General features: G+C 40.9%; 3 protein-coding genes across 3 annotated transcripts; all 3 read left to right on the top strand.

The window, feature by feature from the left end:
- The first annotated feature begins 739 nt into the window (after positions 1-739).
- LOC127758139 (probable ubiquitin-conjugating enzyme E2 18) lies at positions 740-4,101 on the top strand. The gene is made up of 6 exons (XM_052283763.1): positions 740-899; positions 1,019-1,122; positions 1,316-1,418; positions 1,543-1,606; positions 3,577-3,665; positions 3,753-4,101. Exons 1-6 carry the CDS (start codon positions 870-872, stop codon positions 3,846-3,848), a joined length of 486 nt encoding a protein of 161 aa, XP_052139723.1. The 5' UTR covers positions 740-869; the 3' UTR covers positions 3,849-4,101.
- Positions 4,102-4,778: 677 nt separating this feature from the next.
- On the top strand, positions 4,779-5,946 carry LOC127757851 (uncharacterized). Its single transcript, XM_052283431.1, has one exon. It carries the CDS (start codon positions 4,907-4,909, stop codon positions 5,387-5,389), a length of 483 nt encoding a protein of 160 aa, XP_052139391.1. The 5' UTR covers positions 4,779-4,906; the 3' UTR covers positions 5,390-5,946.
- A 7,166-nt stretch (positions 5,947-13,112) lies between these two features.
- Positions 13,113-15,718, top strand: LOC127756720 (uncharacterized). Its single transcript, XM_052282094.1, has 3 exons — positions 13,113-13,882; positions 14,700-14,938; positions 15,015-15,718. The coding sequence occupies exons 1-3, from the start codon at positions 13,415-13,417 to the stop codon at positions 15,268-15,270; spliced, it is 963 nt and encodes a 320-aa protein (XP_052138054.1). The 5' UTR covers positions 13,113-13,414; the 3' UTR covers positions 15,271-15,718.
- Positions 15,719-21,883: the final 6,165 nt, after the last annotated feature.

Below are 21,883 nucleotides of genomic sequence, written 5' to 3'. Positions count from 1 at the left end.
TGAAACTTTCTTCATATTGGAAAACTTTCAAGTTAAGATTTGAAAACTTTTACCTAAAAATTTGAAAACATGTGTGCTAATAATAAAAAAAATCAGAAAAAGGGGGAAAAAAAGAAAACGCGCGAGGAGAGGCGCCAAAATAGGGAAAAGATAGCGAGAAGAAAAAGAAAACGCGTGCGTGGGGCGCCAGCTGACGCGCGCACCAGATAGCAACCCCCATATTGTATGTTTTAGATACAAAAGAAGTCATCAAATTCAGTATATAGATGAAAAAGAAGATCTAAATCATTTTAATCATGGTATAGATCTACTGATAATATAGTTATATATATAAAGTGTAACTAATTTCTATATATCGTTGTAACACGAGTTATACATCAAATCCATGAATTGCATTACCCGAGGTTATTTTCTAGACACTAATAACAGTAATATAGAGAAATACAATAGTCTTTGCTAAATAGTATCATGTTGGCTCCGTTCGACAGCAAATTCTTTTTACTGTACTGCGGCCAACAAAAACATTGTTTTGTATTTATAGTTGCGGCAGCACAACGGCCGAACAGACCCATTACTAGCAGGATTTTAGACGTGGTTTCATGAGAGATAGATGACACGTCAGAAGCCAGAGCGAATTGGATTCTTTGTAAAAGAGAAACTAGAAAATGATACAAAGAATAATAATAATGCAAAAGGAAAAAAGAAAGAAAGAAAAGGTAGCCGACCCGACGTAAAAGAGTAGGCGAATAGCCGACCGAGCCCGAGCGCCCTTCCTCCCCTCTTCTTCTCCTTCGACTTTGTTCGACTCCCCTCCTTCCCGGCAGAGGAGAGGAGAGGAGAGGACTCATCCATCATCATCAATCAACGCCATGACGAGCTCCTCATCTCCTTCCCGAAAGGTATTATTCTACTCCTTCCTCTCTCTCCCCAATCCGTCTGATTCTCGCTATCTGTGAACGTTTTGGTCTAATTTCCCCCCCCCCCCCCCCCCCCCCTTTTTTTTTGTACCTGCGCGCAGGCGCTGAGCAAGATCGCTTGCAATCGGCTGCAGAAGGAGCTCGCCGAGTGGCAGGTCAGCCCTCCCTCCGGGTTCAAGTACAGGGTCTCCGATAACCTCCAAAGGTCGTCATCTTGTCTTCTACTGGTTGATTTCTTGTTTCTTCTCCTGTGGATGAACCGCGGGATCCCATCTTACAATTGATTCCTTTTCTTTTCTTGACTGTATATGTTCTTGATTTTGGGGATTTTTGGTGGGTTTTTATTATTAGTATTGTTGTTAATCTGTGGAGATGGATTCGTACGATTCGCCTAATAGGTGGGTAATCGAGGTCACCGGAGCGGCGGGCACGCTCTACGCCGGCGAGACATACCAGCTGCAGGTCGATTTCCCTGAGCATTATCCCATGGAGGCGCCTCAGGTGAGCTTTCTTTTCACAACAGATTACTTTCTCATATAGAAACCTTTAATTAATCCTTTCGTTTCTTCTCATCTGTTCCCTGCATTCGATTTGGTTGCAAACTAATTTAACTCTTTCATTCCAGGTCATTTTTCTCAACCCGGCGCCGATGCATCCACACATTTACAGCAACGGGCACATCTGTTTAGGTAAAGTTGTTCCTTATCATCTCAAAAATAAAATAAAAAAAGTTGTTCCTCATGTCGGCCTCTTCTCTCTAGCAGAATATTTGTTTAGGCCTCCATGTTGATTAACTGCATGTTGTATGAGAATGTTCTTTGCCTAACCTGATGTTCTATCTAGCTGTCAGTTAGGTGCTAAGATTCCATCTGTTAGGGGAAAGCCACCACCTTTGCCAAGTGTGCTTTTCCACTTCCTAGAGTAGCTGTACAATTGAGATGCCCCGACTTAACTTTTCATTCTATTTCTCTTTTACTATGTTAGTAGACAATCTTGATGGGATCATGAAATTCACGACCTTGTTGTAAACATTGTTTCTTGCTTCTGCTTTCTAAGTTTTCTTATTATCTAGATATTGGAGGTTTGTCTTGTTTCCTCGCTATTAATACAGCTGTCACCAGTGCTTCTACTTCTATTATTGTTAGCCATCAGAGGGAAGCTTTAAAAATTTTGTAGTTTATTTGGTACTGAATCCTGAGTGATAACACCTTTGCTTCTTTTCTTGTCCTCAATTCTCCTTCCACCTCTGAAATTTGATCTATATAAGCCGTTTACGTAACTTCTTATCACCCTTTTGTCTTCTTGTACAATTAGCTACGAGTCTAATGGTATGATAGCACATATGTACAGCCTTCCTTTTTGGTTCCTTTCAGAGTGGCATGCATTTGCTTTTTTTGGTAATTCGTTCTAGTAAGTATTTCTTGTTTAAATCTTATCTTGTGTAGTGATCACACAGAGTTGCAGTTGTGCTTGAAAGGCTTTGATTTGTGATGCAGAGAATACAAACAAGATTTATACTTCTATCTGTTATTTCTTTTGCCTGATATATATATATTTCTTGATTCTAGTTGAGAGTGCCAAAGTTAGTAAAAATGTAATACTAATGGGAATTAAAACATTCCTTACCTTGAACTGTTTGAAGGGAGTTAGGATGCATGCCAGTTAGGTTCGTGTCTGGGTGGTCGAGGGTGTTTTCTTAAATGTCCTGGAAAGGTAATGAGGATTAGACATCTATACAGTAGTACAAACTAGGATGATAGCATGCTTCTATTCATATTTTAAACTATTGTGCAAATATAATGTTGGCCCTCATGTTTCCAATACAACCTTGCCATTTCCACTTTACTAAAATAGCTGCAAATGCATTGGAACAATAGATTGTTATAGTTTGGCAGCTTATGAAGTGAGACACTTAAAAGTAGATGTGCTGAAAAGTTTGTTCTTTCATCATTGCCCTTCACATGGAAACATATGGTATCCGTGTCTTGTCTCTGTTGGATGCATAAATTATGTTAAATGGTCAAATCACAACAACTTAAAGCAAACAAGCTATTGTATAATTAGATGTTGCCAAATTTGAGCTGTTTTCAGTAGACTTGTCTACCTGTATGCAATAACATAGCACTTATATCCTTTGGCAAACGGAGGTAGTCAAATCTATTTTTAATCCCCCAAGACTCGGTGACATGTTTTCATGTTTTAAGTTATATATACAACAATTAGCATCTTGAATCTGTTGCTTCGACTATCTAACTAGTCTAGATGAGCTGCTTGAGCCAAAGGGTTGTTAATTTTGGAGCAACTTTACTGCTCAGCTGGTAGTTGAGTGTGTGTAGTATTGAATTTGAGTAACTTGGATCACTGATTCTGAAATACAGTGCAGCAGCAGCTGAAAATCATTCATTCAGGAAAATATGTTTCTGAGACTCCTAGTTGACAAACATGTTCTTAATCTCTGACTCGTGATTTCATCTTTGAGCATTTGATCTGTCCTTTTTTTTTTTAATGTTCCTTCTCCATAGAAACAGGACTACTTCTTGGTCCTTGTAATGATGATTTCTCTGTGATTGTGAACCAAAAGAGAGATGAGATACAGTTTTTATGCATAAATATAATGGCCATTAAGAATAACAGCTTGCTGCTGGTCATATATCTGCAGATATACTGTATGATTCTTGGTCACCTGCAATGACTGTCAGTTCGGTCTGCATCAGCATTTTGTCAATGTTGTCAAGTTCACCAGCAAAGGTTATTATATATAACTAACACCCTTCCCATTTTCTTTCGCTGACCAAAAACATTAAAAGGTATCTTGCTATAATGTGTTGTTTGCAGCAACGCCCTCAAGACAATGACCGCTATGTTAGGAATTGCCGCAATGGGAGGTCGCCGAAGGAGACCAGATGGTGGTTCCATGATGACAAAGTGTAAGAGGAACTAGTTGGCACTTTTGCCATTCAGTAATCGTAATACCTTGAAATCTCTTGCAAGGGGAAAATGAGATGAATTTAGGCTTACTGTTAAGCATCACTCTATTGGACCACCAAGCTTAACTGCTGGGTTGGTTTGTACATGAGCTGCCTGCACACATGTCAAGTCATGAATATAATATTACCATAAATGATTATACAGAATAAGCAAGTGTACCATGCTGATTCTCTGATACGATCGAGCACAAAAAGAATAGCGTATTGAACTATGAGTCTGATGATTTGCTAACATGAGCTTGCTGCATGTCTGCATATGAATTTTTTGCTATGATTGTCTTTCTATGATGCGGCTGTGAACGAATGGAAGCAGCGCAGCAACAAGAAGCAATAGCAGCATTTATTCGTGTGAAATCAAGGCGATTTATTTGATTCTTTATATGGCTTACTGATAAAAGAACTCCAAAAGGAATAGTTTTACCCTTGTAAAGATATTATTACCCTTTATTTAATTCTTAAGTCACCAAGAACACCCTTGTACTCCCTCCTTCTCTAAATGATTGACACCGTTGACTTTTTTAAACATGTTTAACTGTTCGTCTTATTTAAAAACTTTTGTAATATGTGTAAAACTATATGTATATATAAAAATATATTTAACAATAAATCAAATGATAGAAAAAGAATTAACAATTACTTAAATTTTTTGAATAAGACGAACGGTCAAAAATTTTTAAAAAAGTCAACAGCGTCAAACATTTTGGGATGGAGGTAGTAACTCTTTCCGGTTTGCTTGATGATACAAGTATTGATTGGTGGGATGGGCTGAAAAGGCTTGAAAACGGAATTGGGCCGTTCCTTCCAATAAAAGGGCTGACACGAGTGGAGTCGGGTCGTTGGCCCGTTAAGTTCCTTCCGATCCGCTCGCTCTCATCCGCCTCTTCCGCCGCAGCGCGCGCCATTGCCTCTCCTCCTCGCCATTGCCGGATCTGTTGCTGCTGCTAGGTTATCTAGACATCTTCCTCTAGAGGGACAACTCTTGTTAGGGCTCCATCGCGGACGATGGCGGATGATGACCGTCAGGAGGCCGAGGCGCCCGTGGCCGGGATCAAGAGGGTGAAGGAGGAGGAGGCGACCGCGTCCCCAAGTGGTGGCGAGAAGAAGATCCTCCCGAATTGGAGGAAGTCATCGATCCCGTGTGAGGGGAGTGAGATCCTGAAGAAGAAGAAGGAGGCGATTGCGGCGAGGCCTCTCTGGGTGTCGAGGGATGTCCCGGGGGCGATGGAGTGCTGGATTGAGGAGCGCGAGAAGGCCTTGGCGGGGGAGGAGGCCGACATCGCGTCCGGGAAGAAGAAGAGGAAGAAGGTGGTCAAGTACAAGATGCCTAATGAAGTTATCCAACAGATGATGAGATACCCCTACACCTACCCGGAGTGCACCGAGGAGGAGCTGGCCCGACGTTCTGCCTCAAATCGCCAGCTCCACCGCCTCAGAATGTTCATCGATGGCAAGATGTTCGCCTACGAGCAGACCCTCATCGACTAGTACCTCAAACATGGCTATGCGTTCGACGAGGCGGAGATCTCCGACGAGGAGGAGGAGGAGGAGGAGCAGCAGCAGAAGTAGCAACCTGTCTGTGTTGTGGTGCAAGATCCATCTACCCTAAGTAATATCGCTTGCTTGCTTACTGGAGTAGTATCTTCGTGTCCCTGTGTCTGTCTGTGTGATCCACCACCTATCCTTCCTTCCTAAGTGAAGTGTCTGCTCGCCAATGACTCTGGTCTTGGTGTGTGTTATCATCTCATATCTTATTTGCTACTGCATGCTTTGCTACTTGAGCTATATATTTTCCTGATATTACACCTTGCTATACTAATTGAACCAGCTATCGTATTGGAATGAATGAGTCGATGGATGTGTTTTATGCTAGTGAAGTACAGTTTTACAATTGCTGCTGATTGGAACAATTCTAGTATTCTTAGTTGAGATTCCCCCATCTCGATGGTCAGATAACACAAATGATTTACTCTAGTCATAATCTGTTTTGTTTCTGTATGTACGGTTGAATCTGGCTACTCTTTCACTTCTCGGTCCATGTTAATCAATTTGGCTTTACCATCCTAAGCTGTTACATGATTCTGTTTTCCTCGTCAAATAAGTAAGTTGTTCCATCACCAATGCAAGAGTGCACACATTTCTAAGGATTGATCTCATATTGCCAATGAATTGAAATTTTATTGTCTTGTGTGGCCATCAGAATGTTTGGTTCCATCACTGCATATTTGGAGGGAATCAATTATGGGCAATTCCTCTGTATGAAATTTGCCGATCCTGTCCATTACAGGTTTTTGCATTCGTGTCCATCACTGCAGAAAGTCAGCATTAGTTGCATTATGTCTGTTCAGGACCACCATTGAATGTTTTGCTCATCTATTAGTAAGAGTTGCCAAGTTGTAGTTATGGTGACATCTCTTCTTTTCACAGTCTTCCTCTGTTCATCGGTTACATTTCATATCTCCTATGTGGATCGATCTAAACATTTCTGTGTAGCCAGTTAATTACCTGAGAGAAGGATCTAATTACATTTGGCCTCATGCCACTAGATAATTATTTTGCTTATGGTTATTAGTTTTGCGTGCAACAAAATTACAAGGAGATTAGGCTGTCTAGCATATCTGAGCTGATGATTTACTCACCATCTATGAGGTGTCAGCCTACCAGTATTTGGTCGAGGAGGTCAAAATGGACGCCACCGCCTGACACTGCTCAGGGTAATCATGCCCGATTAGTTCACTTGGCCCTTGAAAACACAGGTCTTGGATGCTTGCTTGGCTCGACGAGCTTTTATTTGTTCAACTGTGTGCGCGCGCTTGTTGCTAGGTTATACACCCCTGGAGCTGCCTGCCTGCATCAGATACCTCCTTGATCATGGCGCTTATCTGCATCAAGTTCGCTCAAATGGAAATGTCACTCATCTTCACACCGCTGCAGTGAAAGGTATGAACAGCGTGCTTAGCCTCTGGTATACCCTTAGGATTATCTTTTTCCAATTACAGTTACTACTTGTCTGCCAACCCATCCTGCTAGACGCATGACTGTAAGAAACATCTAGTCTAGCGGCCTTTGCCATTGCCTTGATTTATTCTTCTGTGATGGATCCACATATGAAATCATGCTGGAGATCATTATATGGAAACTAGGGAGAACTGTAAATAATAAAAAGTGTGTTATTCTAATAGCTATTCGAGCCTAATTTAGAATACTATAATATGGTGATTAACTTGCGATCCCCAAAATGCTCATTGGTGCTTCTATTTTCCTTTTTAACCATAAATTACAATAGGCTCTGGTCTAATCTAATATGCTCTCATATCCACCAACGTCATGTAGTATTTTGAAAAGTTTAAGATGTTTGCCAGGTATAAAATTCCATGGCATCAGTTATTTAAAATTTCCAGATCATCTTCTTGAATGTCTTTTCATTGCCTAGTCATTGAAATTAGTGTTTCCATATGCATGTTCCATATGCCAGTCGAAAAAAAATGCTGTTTATATTTCGATATTGAAATTGGTTCCTCCAGAACAGTTTGCCCATATATTTTTGTGATCTTTGGGTTTCCATCTATTTATTCAGGATACTCTAAAGTAGCCAAATTTCTGTAGAGGTCAACATATTGATGCAGAATAAAAAAAAATGGGGACACCACTTGCTCTTGCTGCTTACGAGGATATGATAGCACTGTCAAGATCCTTTTGGAGCAATATGCCAATGTACATTCTCTCTCTTGTTGCTCTTGACTAAATAATGGACAATGCTCAATTCAGCGCCAATTAGTAACCAACCGACCCTTTTTGGATAATTCAACTGTGTGGTCTCTTTGTAGATTTTCCTCAAATTTTCATCGGAGAAGTCAACTGTGGTGATTTTCATCAGAACATTCAATTGTGGTGTCTCGTCATTTTCTTTTCATACCTTGCTATACTAATACTAGTTACTAGTTAGTAGTAAATTTCAAGTCAAACACATACACACAGATTTTTCCTATATGTACTAATGTATTATGGTCAACATTTGATTTGTTGGAGCAGCAAGTGAGGCGAGCAGCCAGAGCAATGGCATCTCCCTCCATGTTGCCAAGCAAATGGCTTCCCAGAGCTCTGGCTCTTGTGGCGCCACCAGATGGCTACGGCGACTCCACCATCTTCCACATCGTCGGCCGTGCCGCCCGGGGAGTCCTGATGGTTTGTGCTGTGGGTGTGCAGGTGATGGTGGTGGCGCAAGCTGGGTAGGGCAGGTGGCGTGGCAACTCTGCCAGTTCCCTTCTTCCCCGGGGACCTACCCCTGTCACGGAGGCATTTGCAGGGTGCAATGGCCTACCTCATGCTCTTCTCTTCTCTTCATGTCTTTTAAATTTTACATCAATGTAAGATCGAATTGCAAATTTTGATGGATGTGGAGAGAAAAGTGCACGCACATTGTAATTTGATGGAAATCACTTGTAGCCTGAAGAAGATAAACATTTGATTTTGAGGGTGCTGCTTGCTGCTAGTAACAACTGCACCTGTTTTTAGATGCATGCAAATTCTTTGTAATGAAAGGCAGTGTGCACCAATCCTGCTAAATTAGGCTGCACTGCAGGGACACGAATCTTAGTGACACGGTTGCTTTGATTCTTCACAATCACTTGCTCACTTACTGAAACTTTTTTTCGAGTGACATTTTAAGTGTGGAACAGTCATTTCTAGAGAAGGCGTGCTGATGATCTCCTTGTGTGTGCTAACTGCACCTTTAATTTGTCAACCCCATTGTATCTAGTTAATTGGGGGAAATAGATTGCTAGCAGAATGTAATACTAAGTTATTCCTCCATATCCTTCCAAAGATACCAGGTTTTGAGCAATAAAATGTTCGGGCTGGCACAAATGATCTGAAACTGTGATATAGCCTGTCTTTTTCTCTATACACAAATCACACGCCATCTTTTATTTCATACAGATAAGGGGATCAAAGATTTCAACAATTGGGAGGACAATTGCAATTCGGTCTTATATCTCTACTATTATAAAAATTGAAGATGTTTTTGTCGGTTCTTTGGTACATATCCGTGTATAAGTCAGTTTTTAGGTTTGTTTATTTTTGGAAATATAGATCCATATTTGAGTCGGTTTGAAGGTGTTCACTTTTAAAAATACAGAAAGAATTGTATAAGAATAAAAAAACTCGCATACTAACTTAACATGATTATACTTCTAATTATAGCTCATGATTTTTTAGAAAAATATATATCCAAACGAATTCTCATAGTGAATTTCAACTTAACTAACCGTATCTCTATCTCTATCTCTATCTCTATCTCTACTATTATAAAAATTGAAGATGTTTTTGTCGGTACTTTGGTAAGTCATCCGTGTATGAGTCGGTTTTTAAGTTCGATTGCTTTTGGAAATACATATTATATTTAAGTCGGTTTTTAAGTTTGTTCGCTTTTGGAAATATAGAAAGAGTTGTATAAGAACTATCTTTTAAAAAAAACTCGCATGCTAACTTAAGACGACCGGACTTCTAATTGTAGCTCATGAATTTCTAATAAAATATATATCCAAGTGAATTCCTACGGTGAATTTCACCTTAACTAGACTGTATAACAACAATAAAATTAAAATAGCATTCACCCGTTGCAACGCACGGACATTTTTCTAGTTTACTAAAAAAGATTTCACATTTTTCAGTTCCATGGTGCCATCAAAATGCACCCTTAGTTAACTTTGTTATTATTAGCAGTAGTGATCATCAGCACTGTATATGTTTAAAATGGATCGACATAATTAGCCTTTTTCAATTAATTAAAAATCTCTTTTTGCAGGAACCATGGAGAGCTGAAAGAGCATTTGCCCATTATGATGTTCCAACAGTCCTGAAATAGTTCTCCATTGAAATCGACGACCTCACCACCTCCTGGAGTGGAGATCATAGACTTTCTTGAGGCACGTTCGTATATGAAAAGTAGGGAGAACTGTAAATAATAAAAAGTGTGTTATTCTAATAGCTATTCAAATTTCTCAAAAAAAAAAGAAGCTACTCAAGCCTAATTTAGAATACTAATATGGTGATTAACTTGCGCTCCCTATACTAAAATGCTCATTGGTGCTTTTATTTTTCCTTTTTAACCATAAATTACACAAGGCAGTCTACTCTAATGTGCTTCTCATATCCACCAATATCAATGTAGTTTCTCGAAAAGTGAGAGATGCTTGACAAGTTTTGTAAACAATTATATTTATTATACCTTTTTTAGCCAGGACGGCTGAAGGATTGGGCCGTCCAATTATATTAAGACAAGGGATAGTTTACATAGGTTACAACCTCATTTACATGTTGCATATAATTACATTCGAGAAGGAGTTACAACTAGAGCTGTCAAAAAAAACTCGAGGCTTAAGCTCGACTCGTCTAGGCTCGATTTGAGCTCGGCTCGAGCTCCAAATGAGTCGAGCCCGAGGTTGTCCCAAAGCTTGCGAGCTTTATCGAGCCGAGCTCGAGCTTCTAACGAGCCTAGTAATATATAATTTTTTGTTGTTATTTAATAAATTGGAAGATCAAATATGTTATTTGTATGCCTTGTATTGGCATCATATATTTATTTTATTCTTTTTCCTCTTCTACTAACATTATGAACCCTAAATTAATTATTTTTTAAAGATTATTCTTTGAAATATACATTGTTCTATTTAAAAATCAAGCTCGGTAGTCGAGCTCAAGCAAGCTCGAGCTCGAACCGAACATGTTTGAAAGCTCGAACATTTTATAGGCTCGGCTCAAGTTTGTATCGAGCTCGAGCCTAGACAGACAAGCTCGCTCAAGCTCGGCTCGTTGACAGCCCTAGTTACAACCAACCGGCTCAGCCAGTCACACATGTATTCGTCGGCAGCCGGCTGAAACAAAGATCCCCGCTTGCTTCTAGATTATGATCTCCTCTTTTATGTCTTAAAAAAGCTGCACTGCTTTGCAAGTTTTAGCTTGTGTTTTGGGGAATACGCAAGGAGCTTATTTTTTTCATTAAGAAAAATAAAAGTTATTTACAAAGAAAAAGAAAATCAGCAGAAGACCGAGACAGGAAATACACACGGAATTTAAGCCTAATTCCTTTTTTGAAATACGCAAGCAGCGCATCATTGTATTAAGGGGAGTAAATTTAAGCCTAATTCTTGCCCTACTGTTGGCTACCACGACCTCTCCACGACAATATAGAGGGTATCGCCAAGTTCGCTGCTCGTCAGACCGCTGTTTCATCAGCCATTCCCTTTGCCACCTCGACCTAGGATGTGTTCTGCTGATTGAAGACCCAATTGTTTTGCTCTTTTCAAATCGTCCAAGCCAGAGTCTTAGCTTGTGTTGAAAAACTTAACGTTTCTGCCAGCAAACCAGCATGAACAAGTAGTCAAACGCTTTTCTGAATTCTTTCCTCGAGCACTTAACCACCAGTCAGTGAGATCTGTACTTCTGCAGGCAGGTGAAAGAAGACCTGCATCTATCCAGCCCCGAAGAAGCCTCCAAACTCTCTCTCTCTCTTTTTTTTTTTTTTGAAACCTAAGCCAGCCGAGCGCCCGAGCTGATTTTATATTAAGAGGATAAGCAAGAGAGCAGAGAAAGGAAAAAAATTACAACCAGGGGCAGCTTAAGGCGCCAATCTCCCAAGATTATTTGCACCGCATGCCGACCAAGTATGGACAGTCCTTGATGAGAAGCCTCCAGACTCTCTTGCTATACACGATAGCATCTCCGGTCGTTACTTGCTGCTTTTCATCTCTCTCTCGTTCTGAATCTCGATAGATTCAGTTTGGTTGAAATTGGAACGATGTGATGGAAAAGTTAGAAGTTTGAAGAATAACTCTGGAACTAAACATAGTTGGATAAACATTTTACCACAGTTACCGATTAATATGCAACATCCCTCCCTATATAAAAAAATATAAACAGCACAAATCTTTCTGACCTACAGTATAATATACTGTATATGTAGAAGAAGAAGAAGATGATGAGATGGGCTGAAAGGCTTGAAAAGGGCCGTTCTTCCAATAAAAGGGCTGGGTCGTGTCGTGGGCCACGGGTTCCCCGGCCTTCCGCCATTTGCGCCGCATCTTCGTCTTCCTCTCGGATCGGATCGGATCGGATCAGATTATCGGATGGGGGAAAACAACACCATCCGTCATCTCTTCTTCTAGAGTTTGGACAACGACAAGGAGAGCGCGGGTGATCGATCATGGCCGGTGACGGTGACCCTCAGGAGGCTGAGGCCATCATGGCCGGGAACAAGAGAACGTCAGATGCCGAGACCGAGACCGAGACCAGGAAGAAGATGAAGGAGGAGGTGACCGCCGCGTCCCCAACTGCCGACAACAACAAGAAGAAGAAGATCCTCGCCAAGTGCGAGGGGGGTGAGATCCTGAAGAAGAAGAAGCTGGCGTTGGATTCGATGTCTCTCTGGAAGTTCAAAGACATGCCGGGGGCGATCGACCTCTGGATTGAGAGTCGGGCCAGGGCGGAGGCGGCGATCGCCGCCGGGAAGAAGAAGAGGAAGAAGCTTTTCAAGACCAGGGTGCCCAATGGTCGCGTCGAGTTCATGATGAAACACCGCTTCAGCTCCACCGAGCCTCTCTCCGACGAGGAGCTCGCCAATTGTTCCGCGTCATATCGCCAGCTCTACGGCATCGCAAAGTTCATTGATCGCAAGATGAACGATTATGAGCAGCTCCTCATCGACCAGTACGTCAAACAGGGCTACGCCGAGGAGGAGACCGAGGCCACCGACGACGACGAGTAGCCTTGCAATTAATTGTTGCTCGTTATTGGAACAGTACTAGTAGTATTCTTGCGCAAATGATTGATTACTTAATTTTTCCATAATCTGCTTTGTTTTATGTTCGGTTTCTGTCGATTCTCAATTCCCGGTCTGTGTTCGTCTCCACAGAAATCCAGCATCTGCTGCATATTATGTCTGTTTTTGCTCATCTATTAGTACGTAAGAGTTGTCAAGTTGCAGTTATGGTGATATATCTCTTCTTTTTACATCAAAATCTTCCTCTTTTCATTGGTTACCACCTCTCATGTCTCCTATGTCGATCTAAACATTTCTCTGTTGGCTTTCAACATGAATTTGTTTTCCTTTGCACGGCACCCAAAGCCACGGGCTTCGTTATTTTCTCCACTCACTACTTGTTTGTTTAGCAATTTGTTGTTGATTCGTGGTAACAAGGAGAGTTTGTGAATTGTTGCATGCGCTGGACTAAATTATGGACAGTGCTCAATTCAGTATTCAGCGCTAACAAGGAACCAACCTGATGGACCGACCTTCCTCTTATTTTCTTGGATAATTCAACTGTGACGATGACCTCTCTGTAGATTCTTTTAATTTTCATCATTGGATAATTCAACCGTGGTGATAGATTTTGATCGGAGAATTAAACTGTGGTGGTGATCTTCAGCTGTAAATTTCAAAGTCAAACAGGCAGAATTTTCAGACACATTTGTTGGAATGGAGTATATATTTGTTGGAGCTGAGCAGAGGCAGCAATGGGGGGAGAGGTGGTGCGTCACTGGAACGCTGACGTGAACGGCATCTCCCTCCACGTCGCCGAGCAGGGCCCCGCCGACGGCCCGCCGGTGCTCCTCATCCATGGCTTCCCGGAGCTCTGGCTGTCGTGGCGCCACCAGATGGCCGCCCTCGCCGCCCGCGGCTTCCGCGCCCTCGCCCCCGACCTCCGCGGCTACGGCGACTCCACCGTCCCCGACGACCCCGCCGCCTACACCGTCTTCCACATCGTCGGAGACCTCGTCGCCCTCCTCGATCACCTCGCCCTCCCCAAGGTGATGGTGGTGGGGCACGACTTGGGAGCTCAGGTGGCGTGGCATCTCTGCCTCTTCCGCCCGGACATGCTGCTCGCCGTCGTCAACCTCGGCGTCCCCTTCTTCCCCCGGGGGCCTAGCTCGCTCTCGAAGGCATTCGCAGGGCGCGATGGCCTCTACATCATGCAGTTCCAGGTTTGCAATCTCTTAAATTTAACTACATACATGAATGAAAGATTGTATTGCAAAATTGAGGATGTGAAATGGACAGCATATGGAATGGAAAGGAAGAAATGTTTACGGTGCTTTAATTTGATGAAGGAAATGCATCACCTCGATCTAGTCTGAATAAGATGGACATTTTGCTAGTAACTACAGCAACTGCTTTAAGATAGGCACACAACACAAATTCTTTGTAATGAAATGGAGTGTGCTCCAATCCTGTGGTAAAAGGATGCTTTGATTTGATTTTTCATAGACACTTGCTTAGACTCGTTGAAACTCAAAAATTTTGTGAATGACATTTTTTTGAGTCTGAATGTGTGAAACCTGCAGATGTTTTGCTGATGATCTCCTTCAGTGGGCTAACTGCAGCTTTAATAGTTTCACCCCACAGGATCTTGTTGATATGAAAAATAGAATGCTAGCACAATGTAAAACTTAGTTATTCCTTCTATTCAATATTGTGAAGGTTTCAAATTTTGAGCAATAAATGTTCAGGCTGGCATGAAAGCCCTCCATAGTTCCTTTTTTTGTAAAAAAAAAAAAAAAAGTTTGAAACTGTCTCTTCTACTCAATACACAAATGGCATGTCATCTTTTATTTCATACACATAAGAGGATCGGAGATTTTGACAATTTAGAGGACAATTGGAATTTGCAAAAGATTCACATTTTTCACTTCCATGGTGCCATCAGAATGCACCTTAATTAGCTTTGTATTATTAGCAGCAGATCATCAGCACCGTACGCGTTCAAAATGGATCAACATAATTAAAAACCGCCTTTTGCAGGAACCAGGGAGAGCTGAAAGAGCATTTGCCCGTTATGATGTTGCAACTGTCCTGAAAAAGTTCTTCTCCATTGAAATCGATGACCTCACCGCACCCCCTGGAGTGGAGATCATAGACTTTCTTGAGGCACGTTCGACACCGCTTCCATGGATCTCCGAGGAAGAACTTGGCCAGTACGCGGAAAAGTTTCAGAAGTCTGGGTTCACAGGACCCATCAACTACTACCGCATGATGGACACGTAAAATTTGGAGCCATTTTGTTGTATGTGCGCATTCTATTTGATTTATCTCCACAGTAATATATGGCAAATGCAGGAATTGGAGGCTTACTGCACCCTGGCAAAACGCGAAAATTATGGTGCCTACAAAGTTCATTTGTGGTGACAAGGACACTGGTCTCAAGTCCTTTGGAACTGAGCACTTTGTCAAGAGCGGTGCTTTCAAGTCCGTCGTTCCAAATCTTGAGGTTGTCATCATGGAAGGTCACCATTTCATCCAGCAAGAGCAGGCCGAGAGAGTGAATTCGGAGATATTGTCCTACTTCGATAAGTTCACTGGTGAGAAGGCATGAACACTCTGTTCACCCAAACCATGCACCAGAAGATAAATTATATGATATACTGTAGGATGCTTTGAGATTTCTAGGAGCTCTTCTCTCTTTGTTTTTTTCCTGAACTGAAAATGGTGGAGCTCAAAATACCCCTGCCCTGTACTTGAATAAATGTTAGAGCTAGCCATTTGCTGCCTTGGATAAATAATGTATAGGTTGTTGTTAAGTCCTATAATATATTTTACAATTCATATGCTTCAAGTTTTGTTCTCCAAGTTAATCCTCCGATCCATGGCAGAAGAAGTGAGGAACCTGACGATTGTAAAAATGTATGATCCATTGGGTCAAAGCTTGCAACGTAGTAATGCAGATAGCCAGTAACCAGTGGAATACTGAAACAGTTCGTCCATGCTCTTGCTTTTATGGGTTTGCTGGATTCATGAAATCAGAGGGTGACTAGAGTGTGCAAGATATCTCCTATACAATTATCTGAAGTTGTCTGGTGTGCATTTCATGCATGGCTCCAATCTTCTGTACGATGAATACATGTAACTTCATTTCTTTTTGAGAAGATGAACACTTGTAACTTTGAAGTTTGCCATGTGATTATGATTATCTACAGATCACACAACATTCTTCTTCTTCTTCTTCTTCTTTGTCTGGGTTTATATCCTGTTATAAGGGTCAGGGACCGTCCAGGTGACGTTGTGCGGTTCAGATCGAGGGAGAAGAAACCTAAACTTGTCACGTAGATCGAGTAGTCAGTTTCCTTTTTACCTTTCCCCGGTACGTTGGGGCGGCGGAGCGCCGGCGATCGGCGTCGGAGGTGGTGGCAGGCGATGGCCGGCGCCGGCGAGTGCTCCTCCGTGAGAACCTTCTTCCTCTCGAGGTAACATCAGAGGTGAGTTGCGAGTGCCGTTATCGATGGTGTCTCTGTCTGTTTGTGGTTGATTGATGATGCGTTCGATCTACGTTTCATTGTGCAGATAATGGCATCTCTGAAATCGCAGGAACACGTCGTTTCCATGTCTGAAGGAAAAAGTAATGTTCACAATTTTCTGCTCTCTGTCACCGAGTACAGAAAAAGGTTCTTCGATCGGCTAATCTTTTGCTAGCACAGTCCCACGAGGTGATCTATCTGACAGCGTTGGTCATCACTGTTCCTTCACTTTTAGGTTGTCCAGAGAGGCTAAGATTTTGCAATCACCTGGACTCATTATCTTGATGAGGTCTGTTCAGTTCGTTGCATCTCAAACTGTTGAGTTCGTGCAGGATCTGGCACAGCAGTACAGTGCAGAGCTAAGCCCTGTTTTGTTTGGAGATGGAGATTGTTTCCTTGTATATGTCCAAAGATATTTCATCAACTCTTGTGCGGAATGATGATTTCATAAAATTCATGGGTAGATTGAATCCTCTATTCAAAAGACCAGCAGGCTTCATGGATGAGAAATCGGCAAACTCTGAAATGCAGAAGTAGAATTTCAATAGCATCTGCGATTACTATCATGTAAGTCACTTATTCATAGTCTGATACTTCCTGCTTTTCATCTCTCTATTGGGTGTGTAAACATTTTACCACAGTTAAAGAATCAAAGTGAAAACAAACATAAACATCAGCAAACTGAACTAAAGCTCTTCTAAAGAAAGGTAAATTTCAGAGGAGAAAGAAAGAAGAAAATGTGATCATTGTGGGTTAACATAGTGGGCCAGATGAGATGGGCTCTGCAAAGCTTGAACACCATGATCAAACCATGACCATTCTTTCCTTCGTCTGCCTTTTCTGTGAGGAAGAAAAAAGAGGGTCATAATGTTGTGGAGGTGCAGCAACACAAGATTCTTTATCAATTATTGAGACAAATCACTGATCGGTTCCCTTACACCATAGACTACGGTCCATGGCCGGCTGCAATAATATAATCCTCTCATCATAACGCCTTGAAACGAATCATCAATAACAAAACATGAGAACGGCTACAAGATTAGGATTGGCTAATCATTTTTTCCCTAATGGCTAGACAACTCAGCTGCTGCCTGCTTCTTTGGAGAAAGACTGAGTTGCATGTACTTTTGTGGTAGTGCCATTGCTGATGCCCTCACAAAACAGTAGCTCTGTCCTTAGTCGTAGATAAATAAAAAAAAAAAGCTCATCCTTTTGTTCCCCAATATATATTTATATTCACAAATATGTACTAATTTTACTTCAGCACAAGAAGTTCTTGAACGAATATATAACTCGATCAATAGAAGTATTGTAGCACATGTGGTTTTCAGATATTGGAAAGTTTCATTGAATTTAGCCAATTACATTAAGGCGATACAAATTATGTCTGTATAAGATATGTAATGATGCATGTAACACGTTTTTTTTTTTGTTTTGAGAGGGGAATTGTGAGGTGGTTATTGTTCCAGCGTTCCAACCTCTAACTACCTGAGCACACTGATGCCATTTGGTCATGCATGCTGAAATTAAAATGCTACCGGTACAGGTGAGAGGTCATTATCCTTCAGTCCACGCTGCTACTAGCGTCTGCTAACTATATTCTTGTGTATCCACAGAGGCTGACGCCAACTAATTAAGCAGCTGCCTATCCTGAAAATAAAACTAACTTGTTTCAGTTAGCTGGTTATATATCCAGAAACTATTCATCTACACAAGTAAGGTACTAAAAAGATGGAAATTTTTTTGTGCTAATGAACTTTCCCTCTCTGTGATACACCATACACCTGCAAACTCATGACAGTAATCAAAAGGCTATAACTTTATATTACTAGAGGTTGTAAGGACTCTGTCTACTGTTGGTTGTTGCATGCATTAGAGTCAGTAAGGACTCTGCCTAGCTAGCAGGCCTCTTTTGCAAAAACATGTTTTTTACATGCTAATTGAGCACCAGAAATGCTGTCGGCAAAGACCAGTAGGTTTTTTTTTTCAGCCAAACTCAGTCTGTCATTCACATGCTTTTGGCAACATCAAAAGTTCAAAACAAAAACCCTGCTGTATTGCATATACTAGATACTAAAAAAAATATTAGAAAAAGAACCTTGCACCTATCTTAGACAAATGGACTCTATACAGCACCACATCCTAGCCAAGATAGCATATTAGCATCCAAACAATTGAGAGGAGAACAGCATGATAATGATATGAGCATGCTTAACAGATAACACTACTTGCAAAGTACAAGAGGGCACATATTTATATGTTGCCGATCGGCTGTTGTACAGTTCCATGGTAGTATGTATGTTGTAATGTTGCATGATATCAGCATGCTAGTTTGAGTGTTTTGGAAGATGGACCAGTTCAGTACTCTTACAGCCTCCAATTAGATGCCACAGAAATTTATCAACTACTCTTATTAGTTCTCATCTGCTAATTATTATTTGATCTGATGGTTGTACTTATACATGTGCTCATTTACAATTGAGCTATTCCCTCTGTTTTAAATTTACTTGTTCTTCTACCTTTCTCCCAAGCTAAACATCTGTATCATTGATCATAAATTTATAGAAATTCATATAGTTTAATATCATAAGGTTTATGTCTTTAGATTCACCATGAGAAATACTTTCGTAATATATAATTCCTATGTTGCCAAACCACATAAATATTTAAAAACTTGATAAAAGATAAAAATGTTTGACTTACGACAAAACTAAAATGGCAATCACTGTGAAATGGAGAGAGCACTGTACAGCCCATATAGAACAACGCCCTGTCCAATTGCATGCACCCCTCTATGTCTCAGTCTTTCTCCCTACAGGAGTACTGTAGCTAGCTAGAGTACCAAGAGTGCACTGTTGATGCACTGAACTCGGTCCATCCATGGCGCCTGGTGTTGTTGCAGATACATATGCCTGCCTATCTACATGGCCGGTAGTAGCCCTGTAGCTGGGTGCATGCTCAGACTAATCTGAACTGAACCCATTGATGATGTTGTGTCAATGGGCCCTGCAGTGAACCAGTCAGCATCTCTGTATCAGCAAAAGCTTTTTTTTCCTGCATTGCTTCCAGCATCAGACTATCAGTACCAGGTTTTGGAGGCACATGTTATAATGGTGCTCAGTTTTGCAATTGATAGCTGCAACTCCTATCTTGCTGCCTTCTTAACAGAATGTTGCGATGAACAGGGCAAAGCTGCAACATATTTGAAGTGCACCTGCACCGTCTGATCATATCTGAACCTCTGATGGACCTGCAAAAGCTCTGCACTCACCACACACCATAAATAATGTCCCAGGTTTTTTCTGTAACCCTGATTTTATTTTTTTTTTAATTTTTTGTTGCAATGAGAAATTGGGGCATGCATAAGTTAACTGCACAATAATCAGGTTGCTGTTATAAATAAGGATGAACAATATGGTTTCAGCCTTTCATGAAAACTAGACCTTGATCAGCTGAAACAGTAGCGTTTAAATGCGTAGTGGATCAACAAGCTGAGTTTCGGTGCACTAATCTTGCTGCTTTTTTAGGGAAAGCTACATGTATTGTTAAATGTCATTGTCAATGTCTTACGCTTGCAGGAGCTACTAATTCAGAGCTTAAAACCGAACACACATATCAAAATCAACTTCCTTTCAGTGGTGTGCTCTGTGCTAGATGCCAAATGTGCAACAATAACAGACAACAGAAATGCTCCAAAACCAAAAGGCTATGCATAGCTCTATAGGGCACAGATAGAGGAGCAGCCTAATGAGCAAATTTGTTGACAAGTAAATGTTGACAGGGCAGAACAACAGTGTCATCCTCTCCTTCTTGGTGTATCATATGCATGCATGTGTGTGTTCACTGTAGTGTAGTACTTTTGCCACTGGAAAAGCCAAAGATCTCCAGTAGTAGGGTTCTTCCTAGCACTGAACAAAGAGGAAAGCTTTGACCCACTGGAAATGTGCAAATAGGAGTAGCATCCTAGCTATATCTTCTCCTCCTTGTCCTTGACATGGAGTATAGTAAAGTGTAGACAGTAGTTGTACTTAATACTCCTTCTAGATTACTAGTACACATGTACTATATATGCATGCTGGGTACTCATTGCTATGTGATTTATGTATCAAGTACACAGTTGAAATGCATGCCCTAGTGACTCATTTGACTTGGAGAACACATACACCATGGAGGTGTTTAGATGTTTCTTTCAATGAATGGAGAGGAGTCACATTGACATATATGGTCATAGAACAGCTATTCAAACCTTATTTGTGATTGTGAAACTCTTCTATTATAAACTATATGTGGAACTGCAATACAATAGTGGCATGAAGTGAACATATATATATGTCCATAAATATTAAAGCGATGTGTTTGCTCCAAAAGGTAGGAAAGGGAGATAGAGAAAGATGTCTCGATCGGTCAGAAAACTTGGTCATATGTATGGCTAGCTAAGCTCATTCTTTCTCTTGGTTGCACGCATGACTGATAAATATATATTTATATATATGCATATATCTGAACAGGGACAGCTGCATGCCCTAGTTCATCATCTCATCATCATCTGGATGAAGATGATGTTTCAGTTGTGTGAGTTTACGTGCATCTATCACCGTCGATGCAACGAAATGTTGTCAATATAGGCCTAGGAGTTGCCGAAGCTCGTCATGTTGGTCTCTTTCCAGAGACAACTTTCCAACTGAGTTTCTTCTTCTTCTTTTTTTTCTCTGAAAATCTGAAAACAATCGACAGAGACGCCGATCGAATTTTGTTAGGTCGGTTTCGTTTATGATTCACACGTACACGCACTATGATATGTACTTACTAGCTGTGTTTAAATATCTGAAAATTAACTAACTTATGGGAGCCCATGATCCTCTGTAAGTCATCAGATTAATTGAAGGACATGTGTCCCAGCTAGCTGGCTTCATGCATGCCAATTCTCTGCTTCTCTTTAATTTGCAGAAACATTTTGAGGGGGTCAAGATAGTAGGTTGTGATAAAATTTCTAATTACATAATTATATTGGCCTTTTGGCAGCGCTAAACGGTGCAGTGTTTTATCAAATGTTTAATTAGCATGCTACCTGCAGATCATTTATAGGCTAACTGGAAGTTGGGTGCAATTAATGAATGCCTTGTATAAGAATTTGGACCCTAATCAAACTACCATCTGAATTCAGTTTAAACATTGAAGGAAATATGCTTCAAAAAACTGTTTTTTAAGATAATGGAAGCTTTATTGATGAACTGTTCATCAATAGGTAGATAAACTGTGGAAGGATGGTGGAATATATAGAAATACGTTGAGATGGGCAGGCGTCATCTTCATGGTGAAAAGCTCAAGAGCAAATTGCAAATTGATGTCTAAGCTTTCTTCTTTTAATCGATTACACACGGTGTGATTTGGACACGGGCTTTGTGGTGTTAATTTGACAGGGTCTAAGATCACAAATAGCTCTCTGCATATTCAAAGATGGATATACCTTCGCATAGAGCTGCCAAGCTGAATTAAATTAACAACCTGAATAGCAATTTCTTCTGAAATTTCTCTCACAACAAACTAATAATTAAGCTTAAGCAAATGGAAAATTGGATCTTGCTTGTGTGGCACAAACACTCAAGTATTTGTTTAGTCAACATTTGACAAGACTTGTTTGTCCAGGCCCTATCTAAAATAATGGCACAATCAGTGTATTGTTTAGACGTTTCT

The sequence above is a fragment of the Oryza glaberrima genome, chromosome 12 (genome assembly GCF_000147395.1).
Source record: "Oryza glaberrima chromosome 12, OglaRS2, whole genome shotgun sequence".
NCBI classification, from domain to species: domain Eukaryota; kingdom Viridiplantae; phylum Streptophyta; class Magnoliopsida; order Poales; family Poaceae; genus Oryza; species Oryza glaberrima.
The sequence above is the reverse complement of the archived record's forward strand: the minus strand, read 5'-3'. Positions and strand labels throughout refer to the sequence as shown.